Below are 10,261 nucleotides of genomic sequence, written 5' to 3'. Positions count from 1 at the left end.
AGGGCCATTTAAATAAGACTGAAGGTCACATGGAATAAGACATCTGTAAGAGGCTGAGGCCATATGATAGCAAATCCAAAAGCATCTGTTACTAACACAATGAAGCTCTGTCTCAGATCATCAAACAAAACACACATCTCTATAGATAAAATACAATTCAGGTGAAAATTTTAAAGAGATGTAGAGGCTATTGTGTGCAGTTGTAGGGCAGAGATTGTTCTCATAGGCATCTGTATTTCTGCATTCAAAACTGCCAGTTTTTATATAAAAGTAATTTTGACCATATTATATTATATAAACATTGTAATAGAAACATGCCCAATGCATCCTAATTTCAAAACTAGAAGTATATTTACATTTATCCTTGTGTATGTAAATCATCTGTGTATCCCTATACCTATGTTATGGTCATTGAATATCTAGGGCAGTAATTTTTTTTTGCTAAACATTGGACTCGTTTTATTTTTCTAAATAATACTCAGATAAATATGATGCTTTAACTTGTCTTTTGTTTGAATGGATTGCTGAGAGCATCAGCTACATTTTACTGATTCTTACCAATATCTTATTGTTTACAATTCAAATTGAAATATCATTGCTCAGTTGTTTATACAGTCGTGCATTTCTTGAAGCATGCTTATGAAAAATTTCCCTTAGACCTGGATTTGGATTTCTGGACCTTTGTGCTTGTACTGTGCTGAGAGACTTTACCGATGCATCAGGAGCAACAAACCTGTTACCATCATCTCAGTAATCAATCATCCCTCAGATGTCATGGAACTCCGAATGGTCAAAGAAAACTTTAAAGCAAGACCTGGCCAGGTGAGCCGGTGGTTAGCGGCTATGCACATATCCTTTATCATTAGGTAACTTTTGAAAATTAGTAGACAGATTGATTGAAATAGTTGTACTTCTCTTTTGATCATTTAAAACATTATCTGTTTGTTGCTTTTTTAGTATGTTATTCTACATTGTCCCAGTGTATCAGCATTAGAAAACCACCCATTTACTCTCACAATGGTAAGACATATATTTCTTGAATTTTAAAAATTTTAGTTTATAGAACATCTTTGCGTGTGTGCGTATGTGTACACATGGACATAAGTATTTGTGTATCTCTGTGTGTGCATACCTGTCTGTGTACACATGTATGTGTGTCTATACATGTACACATATCTGAGTATTGGTGTGTATATATGTGTGGGTATTTATGTGCATCACATGTGTGTATTTGTGTGTGTATGGGTTTTACTTCATTCTAAATATTATTGGAGGATCATAGTTCCCTTCATGTCTTGGCAGGCTGTCATTTTTTTTTAAAGAACTGTAGTTTTCTGTTCAGAAACTTTGTGACTATTTGTTCTGTGTCCATTATTTTCTGATTCCTTACTATTCAGTATATATTAATCTTATTTAAAATTTGTGAAGGCTTATTGATTTAAAGCACAGAAATTTCTTAGTTTCACTTTTCCATGTATGAGTTATGGGCTTGGAGATATTAACAGCTGTCAGAGTGCTTTAAAAGCCAAAAAGTATGCATTTCATTTCAATGTATCACGCAATTTGACCATGTGCATCTACAGTGGCCTGCCCTACTCGCTCCTAAACCCTCTTTCTTAAAATCTTTCATGCCATATATAGATGATTTTTTTTTTGTTCTTTGTAAAATCCAGGATCCACAAATGAGAGAAATAACCAATATACCTTTTTTTCTGCATCATTGTTAGTTTACTTAATCTGCTGATATCCAGTTGGTCATCTCACTGTGTAGTATAGGCGGCGCTCATGCTCATGATCTCACTCTGCTCCCAGAGCACGAGGAGTATAAGCCTTCATCAGCTTACAGAATTTGAATTTTACATAATTTACAAATATAAGATAAAATAGGATTTCTAATTTTTTGTTTTTAAATCATTTTTCTCATTATTTGACATTGATAATTGCGGATATTTTGTCATTTTCTTCAGCATATGCAAATGCTGTCACTACCTTGTTGGTGTTTGTTTTTGCTCCTTGGGGGGCCTACCACCCAGCTCCCAAATGAATCACACAGGGAGGCTTATTCTTAATTATGAATGCTCAGCCTTAGTTTGTCTTGTTACTAGCCAGCTTTTCTTAACATAGCTCATTTTTTTGTGTGTTTTTTTTTTTTTTCAAGGCAGGGTTTCTCTGTGTAGCTTTGGAGCCTTTCCTGGAACTCCCTCTGTAGACCAGGCTGTCCTAGAACTCAGAAACCCTTCTGCCTCTGCCTCCCAAGTGCTGGGATTAAAGGTGTGAACCACCACCGCCAGGCTAATTTAGCCCATTTTTCTTTTGCCTTGGGGCTTTTCCCATTCTCTTACTTCCGTAATCTTACTCTTACTCTGTGGCTTCCTATGTAACTGGGTGGCTGGCCCCTTGGCCCTTCTGCTTCTCTGGCTACCTCGTTTTTTCTCCACCCAGATTTCTCTTTCTATTTATCCTCTCTGCCTGCCAACCCTGCCTACTTCTCTCTCCTGCCTCACTATTGGCCATTCAGCTCTTCATTAGACCATCAGGTGTTTTAGACAGGCAAAGTAACACAGCTTCACAGAATTAATGCAACATAAACAAAAGTAACACACCTTAAAATAATATCCTGCTACACTAGTTCATCTCACCAAACACTATACCATGGATAATTTCTCATTTTACTCCTAAGTTTGTATGTGCCTCATTGTTTTCAGTGCCTATGTGATTTTAGAAAACACGGTTTACTTAATATTTTCTTTAATGACTGATTAGTTTTTATTCATGTTTATGATAAAGATAAGAATAAAGACCACATATTAAATGTATACAAAAAAGTGAATTTGAACATATTAGGGAAGAAGAAAGAAAAAAAGATATCAATTGTGTATGCTTGGGGTTGGGGTTTTGGAAGTGACTCTTAGATTACATGAATTAGATTGAAAATCCACAACCCATAGGTGTGTTATTTTACCTTTTGGAATATGTGGCTCTCAATATTCTATTATGACTAATTCAGTTCCAAATAATAGATTTGTAGGCGTTTAGTGACTTGTGAATACAGCATAAAGAATAGTGGTGGGTGTACAGAAAGTATTAGGCCTGTGCATAATATCCTTGTGACTTTCATTTTCAGTTTGAGTTTATTTGATAGCTTATTAACAGCTAATTGAGACAAGGGATTTATACTTAAAGAATAAAAGAAACAAAAAGCATGTGTCAAATTATTACAAGAAAACCAGGGGCCATAGATTCCAAAGGGTTATTTTTTTAAAGGAAAAAAAAAATGATGTTTTTGCTTTATTTACTTCAAATTTTGTATTCTGTCTATATGGATCAAACTTGTTTCATAATCATCAAAGAAAAGTGGTTTGTCATCTAGTGAGATAACATGTGATGTTTAGGTCTGTCAGGCTGAGCTCAGAAATGGATTTATAATTACTTTTTCTGGAGGGATGGGAGTTATTCTGAATACTCTTTCATCTGCTACTGTATGGTCTTTGACTTGTGTGAAAGGGGAAACATTTGTCAGGAGGAACAGTGAAAACTCGGATGCCCACAGGAACATAAAGCTGGACTTCTGGAATTCTTATCAGTAACCAGGGTGCTATGTCACACCCCTCAGTGCTCTGGGGTCAAGTGTGTTTTGTTCTAGAAATATATCTGATTAATGAATACTTGTCTATAAAATTGCACCTAAACCATGTTTGCTTCTGACAGTTTTAAGGCACATGTTCATTTCTCAGCTTACATTCATCCATTAAACAGGAAGCTGTTTCAGAAGTAAGGTAGAAATTGAAAAGGGAGGAACAGCACAGATAACTTTAGATGGCTGAGGAGATCAAGCCTGTTGTTACAGTCATCAGAAATTTCCTTCAGAAATTCTTTCTTTGTGTTTAAGAGTTTATTTTAAAAATTGTACCAACATAGTATTAAACAGAGAACATGGAATATGAGAAAGGAAGGCATTTGTTCAATGCCAACTATAGAGATAGGAATATCTTTCCCCAAAAATATTTTCCAGCATGTTCTAAATGGAGAAAATAGCACAACATCGACCCACTTCAACAAAATCATAGAAGGCACCTCACCTTTTAGAACTTGTACTTTCAATTAATAACTTTTATTTTTTCACGAAAATAGCACGACGGGAGTTTTCACCAGGCACACAAAGAATGGAGGCTTCTAGAGCAAACATCTCACTTCTCCAAGGCTCCTTGCTCAAGCCAAAATGAGAAACACACACACACACACACACACACACACACACACACACACACACACACAAATAGGGTGCAAAACCCAAGGGGCGTTTAGCTTGCACATGACCTTGAGTGAGCTGCATCTGAAAAAAAAAATTTAGATTAGCTCACTTATGTGTGAGATATATCTGTGGTTACTGGGTTGTTCTTACTAATTAAAGCAAAAACGTATTTTTGAAGCTTTGTTTTTTCTTTTAACATCCTGACTGTTATTTCCTCTCCCTTCTGTCCTCCCAGTCCTTTCCACCACCCACCCACCCATATCCACTTCTCCTCAATTTCCCTTCAGAAAAGGATAGGCCTCCCCCGGATACCAACCAGCCATGGCATATCAAGCTGCAGTGAGACTAGGCACTTCCTCTCCTATTAAAGCTTGATCTGGCAACCTGATAGGAGTGTGTGTGTGTGTGTGTGTGTGTGTGTGTGTGTGTGTCTGTGTCTGTGTCTGTGTCCACTGTGTGGGGACAAATGTATCTGTAGACATGCCTGAAGAGACCAGAGGTGTCAGATCCACTGAACCTGAAGTTATAAGTGATTTTGAGCCATCTAACATTGGTGTTGGGAACTGAACACTGGTCCTCTGCCAAAACATCAGGTACTCTTAAATAAGATCCATTGCCCCAGCAAAGCAACTTACTCTGGAGTTTCCGTTCCCAGAACCACTCAGAGAAGAAAGAAGAAAAGACTGGGACCACAACAAAAAAATCCAACAATATGTTGAATCATACTTAAAATTAATTCAACCTCCCTCATCCACCACCATTAACCATAAGGGGAAAAGAACAGCAAACATAGCATACAGCTTGCTGTGAAATGCTATCAAAGACTTAAGTGTGAATGTGGGGGTCACAGAAGGGGCTGGGATAGAAGGAAATGCAGGGGGAACAAGATTAAGTAAAATAAAGGAAATAGCAGAATATTGGGGAGAATATTAAGGAAAGGAGGACAAAGAAAAAGATAAAAATAAAATAGAACAGTAATGAAAACATTTGTAAAGAATATTAGATAAATTTAAAAGAAAAAATAGTAAGACTTCTAAAACTAAGCCAAGAGAGATAGTGCATGGGTTTAGTTTGCTGGGAATTGTGCTCAGGACAGCCTCCAGGAAGGCTTGATGGATAAGAAGGCAGCCAGCACTTGAACCTTGTGGTAGAGTAACAGAAGGGATCTCAAAATGGCTAACTAGAGCTCTACAGATGAAGTGTTATTTCATAGTTGTCCTGTCTGGAAGTCAGGGGACCAGAACTTGTTATCTCCTAGTTGACCTGTCCCTGAATTTGAGATCCCTCCAGGACATGAATGAGGCAGAAACTTTTTGAGTGAATATCAGTTTCTAGGAAAAGTGCCAATAGGAAGCCATCTCCATGGCTGAGAGAGTCACTGAGTGCTCTCAGTGAAAGTTGGGAATGGTGAAAGGAAGGTGGATGATCTGGGCAGAAGAACATATTAGTCACAAAGTTCATCTCCAAACAATCAAACAATATTCTTTGGCAAAGGAATTCCCTCTTTAGAATCTGAAATTAAACATATAAATCCTATATATATAGTCATTATAGAATGTAATTGATAACAAAAGCTATAACCAGAAATCAAGTTTCATGATTTTTTTCCTATTTAGACTTTCATTGACTTAATACCTATATAGAATTTTACACTTTGTTTCTGAGCTACCCAGTGAATCTTAGCAAGTGTTTCCCAGCTGTATTCTGTAATGATCAAATGTTTAATTTTTTTTTTGCCAAAACTCATATTGTGGTTGCTTTTGTTTTCTAATTAAAAAAAAATCAGAGATGAGTTTTCAAAAGCCAAGACCTGTGAAAACATGAGGTGTCATACATACTACAAAATGTAATGTCTCTTTATTTTTAGCTTAGGTAGATGCTAAAATCCCTTGATTCTTTTTATGAATTCTCAATTTTAGAAATAATGCACATCTTCCTTTTCATTATCAACTCATTAAAGCCTATATGAATACCTCCATGTCCTTTCAGTTTTATTTTTATTCATAAAGCAACATGCTTTTCTGGCATCTGTAATTTAAGTTGTATGAGTCGTTATTTTTTAAGCTTGAATAACCTGATTTCACATTTGTTTCCATGAGTCAGAATCTTGCAGTGTTCCTGTTTCTGTCTGTGCTTTTCACATAGCATGCCTACTCTCCCATCATTTTTATGTTTCATGTTTTTCATCTCTCAAACAGTTACTTTTGGAAGTTTTTATTTTAAGAAAATAAGACAAAATTTTTAGTTGTCCATTATTAAATTTTGTGTGATGAATGTAATTAGTAATTCTATGTCAGGTACTTTGATTGTTGATCTTAATCTCATCTACTTAGCTCTTAAATTTTGCCTTACTTTTGTGTTTCACAGATCCCTTGCTTTAGAAACTGAGATGGAGGAGAAGGTAGATTGCCAGGAGTGATATGTCATTATGTATTCTAGGCACAGTGGTGAAAACCACAGACGGTGATTGGTATCCAAGGAACCCAACAAAATGTTTGAGTTTTTTGAGAATTAAACATCACCTAACTCCTGTCCTTTGGCTGTCTTCCAGGAGAAAAGAAAGAAATGTTTCCTCAGAGGCTAACAATAGCCTCTGTGATAAATGTGATTTAAATAATGACCCATGTTCAGAACAAATGGACTGGTTAATATTAATTTGATTTATTCAGTCAATAGTTTTGTTGTTGTTGTTTTTGTATTTTGAGACAGGGTTTCTCTGTGTAGTCTTGGCTGTTCTAGAACTCTTTCTGTAGACCAGGCTAGCCTCAAACTCACAGAGATCCTCCGGCTTCTGCCTCCCCAGTGCTGGGATTAAAGTTGTGTGCCACCACTGCTCAACTCAATCCATAGTTTTTGATACTTCTTTCACCTGGTATCAAGGAGAAAAGGATGAGGATACTCTGTTCTTGGCTCTGGGCTCCATGTCTCAGCTCATCAGATTTTCCCCTCTCTCTGTTGCTTACCCTCCGAGTTCGCCACAGCAGCACTCCCTGAAGATAATTCCAAGATGCACAATGCCCTCTTACTGCTAAATACCATGGCCATTTTCCAGCGCTTAGTTCTCCAGAGCTCAGCACCTTTGCATGATGCTGATTATTTTATTGAAACACTTTTGATATTTTTTATTTTGTTTCCAGGACATCAGTTTCTCATTCTCTGACTGCTTTGATTCAGTCCTGTTTCTTTTATTCCATTTGTTATTCCCAGGAGCTCTAAATATCAAGATGCTCGGTTGTCAATTCCCAGAACCCCTATTACTTTTCCATGCACATAGTTCTCTGGCGACCCATCTGCGTTTCCAGCTCTGACATTCCGTTCACATCACTAAGTGTTTCCCAGACATTTAAGGCATTGCCCTTTACATTGACTGATAAAGCATCCACTGGAGAGTCAAAATTGAGAAATGATATGCTATGGCTTACTTTTTTATTATTAATTAAATTTATTCATTTATTTTACATCCTGAATGCAGTTCTCCTCCCTCCTCTCCTCCCATCCCCACCTCTCCTCCGTCCCCTCCCCCACTGACTCCCCTGTTTCTGTTCAGAAAGGGGCAGGCCTCCCTTGGCTCTATGGCTTCCTTTTGAGCAGATTCTACTTGCTACATTAAGAGTAGGCAAAGGAGCAAGAGCAGAAACAGGAAGAGGAGTTAGCAGTCTGTTCCAGTCGTCTGGTGGAGGTCTGATGATGGCTTTGACCATAGTAGTGACATTAGAGATGGTGAGAGGGATCAGCTTCTGAATCCATTTTGAGGTTTATATGATCATGACGTGTTTTTTTCCCAGAGAATGGATTAAAAATGTGAAGATTTCAAGCTTCGTACCTAAGTTTCTGCCTAAACAATTAAAATTCTGTTAACTAAGATAGACAACCCAGTCCAGGTTATGATGGGAATTTATAAAACTCATTTTCAATCATGATATTTGGACATCACATGCAGTATGCTTGCATTATTTATTCAATATGTGAATGGCAGCTTACTCTTTGCTCTCAATAGACCACTAGTACCCGACCCAGAGTGTAGATGTAACCAACCATCTTATTAAATAAGAAACATAGAAACATAGAACCAGTGCAAAGAAGAAAGCCAAGATATCAGAGCTAAAAACTAAAACCTTACCCTTCCTCCTGCTTTGGTCCTACCTCTCCAAACGAGAGCTACTTCCTGTGTTAAAGTCTTTATATAGACTTTCTGTTCTGCCTTCTCATTGGTTGTAAACCCAACCACATGACTGCCTCGACCCTGCCTGTCTGTATAGACCTCCAGGTCTTCTATGGTTGGCATTGAGATTAAAGGTGTGTGTATCCAATGCTGGCTGTATCCCTGAACACACAGAGACTTACCTAGCTCTGCCTACCAAGTGCTGGGATTACAAGCATATGCCACCACTGCCCAGCTTTCCTATGGCTTGCTAATAGCTCTGACCCCTGGGCAACTTTATTTATTAACATACAAACAACATTTTAATACAAATAAAATATCACACAGAGCCCTGTGTGTTTGCCTCTGCTTGCCTTAGGGTTTGTGGAATGATACTTGTCTGATTTTTTTCCTCTGGGTGCAGTAAATCTTGATAGAGATAAGCTCATATATAAATGTAAGTAAGAACACCCTGTCTCGAAAAACCAAAAAAAAAAAAAAAAAAAAAAAAAAAGATTTTTGAACTCAAGCTCTTCCTTCCTGCCTCTGAGAGCTGAGATTCTCCAGTGTTTTTTTTTTTGTTTTGTTGTTGTTGTTAATTATTTTTTCCTAGCCCAATCACATTTTCCCCTCCCTCCCTCCCTCCCTCCCTCTCTTCCTCTCCTCGCTGTCCTTCCATCCCCCAACCTCTGCTCTCCCCAGCCCGTCCATTCCTCTTTACTCTTCAGAAAAGTGCAGGACTCCCATGTATATCAGCCAGCCAGGCAGTATCGGGGTGGACTACCTCTCATGGTATGGGTCTCAAGGTGGACCAGACACTGTTTGGCCATTCCCATAATTTCTGTGCTACCTTTACCCTAGCATATCTTGTGATCAGGGCAAATTGTAGGTCAAAGGTTATGTGTCTGGGTTGGGGTTCCAATCCCTCCACTTGAAGTCTTGACTGATTACAGGAGATGGCCAGTTTAGGTTCCATATTTCCCATTACTAGGAGTCTTAGGTATGGTCACCCTCATAGGTACCTGTGTGTTTTCATTGTACTATAGTTCAAACTCATCCCAGAGATGCCCCTGATTCCAGTTGTCCCTCCCAGTACTCTCTCTCTCCATCCTCCCCCTACCTGATCCCTCCAGTTCTCATGCCCACCCCCCATCCAGACCCATTCCACCTGTGATGTCTGTTCTATTTCTAATTCACAGTGAGATTCATGTGCCTCCTCCCCCACCTTTCTTCTTAGCTTCTGTGGGTCTGTGGGTTGTAGCATGCTTATCCTATACTTTATGGCTAATATCCACTAATAAGTGAGTGCTTAAATGTTTGTCTTCCTGGGTCTGAGTTACTTCACTCAGGGTGATCGTTTTTCATCCCATCATTTGCCAGCAAGTTTACTGATGTTATTATTATTTTTTTAACAGATGAGTTATACTCCATTGTATAAATGTAATACATTCTCTTTATCCATTCTTTTGTTGAAGGACATCTAGTCTGTTTTCATTTTCTGGCTATTAAAAATAAAGATGCTATGAACATAGTTGAGCAAGTGTCTTTGTGGTATGGTAGACTATCCTTGGATATATGCCCAGGAGTGATATAGCTTGGTGTTGAGGTAGGTCAATTCCCAATTTTCTGAGGAACCACTGTATTGATTTCCAAAGTGGCTGTACAAGTTTGTACTGTCCTTGTTCCATTTCCTCTGCAGCATGAGCTGTCACTTGTGCTTTTGATCTTAGCCATTTTGACAAGTGTAGGATGGAATCTCAGAGTCATTTTGATTTCATTTCCTGATGGCTAAGGATGTTGAACATTTAAGTGCTTTCTCAGCATTTGAGGTTCCTCTTTTGAGCATTCTCTGTTTGGATATGCACCAT

At 38.1% G+C, this 10,261-nt stretch overlaps 1 protein-coding gene across 4 annotated transcripts in view; it reads left to right on the top strand.

Annotated features, from left to right (window-relative positions):
- The window catches only part of Nox4 (NADPH oxidase 4), a 136,380-nt gene that overhangs the window by 54,751 nt on the left and 71,368 nt on the right, over positions 1–10,261 (top strand). For 3 of the 4 annotated variants that reach the window (XM_037197659.1, XM_028856724.2, XM_028856729.2), the window contains 2 exons: positions 658–822; positions 958–1,020. In XM_037197659.1, the coding sequence (XP_037053554.1) occupies positions 658–822; positions 958–1,020 (228 nt within the window). The remainder of the gene's footprint in view (positions 1–657; positions 823–957; positions 1,021–10,261) is intronic. The other variant, XM_028856725.2, reaches the window with a different exon arrangement.

This window comes from Peromyscus leucopus, chromosome 1 (genome assembly GCF_004664715.2).
Source record: "Peromyscus leucopus breed LL Stock chromosome 1, UCI_PerLeu_2.1, whole genome shotgun sequence".
Taxonomy (NCBI): Eukaryota; Metazoa; Chordata; class Mammalia; order Rodentia; family Cricetidae; genus Peromyscus; species Peromyscus leucopus.
Note: the sequence above shows the minus strand (reverse complement) of the source record. Positions and strands in the feature narration are given on the sequence as shown.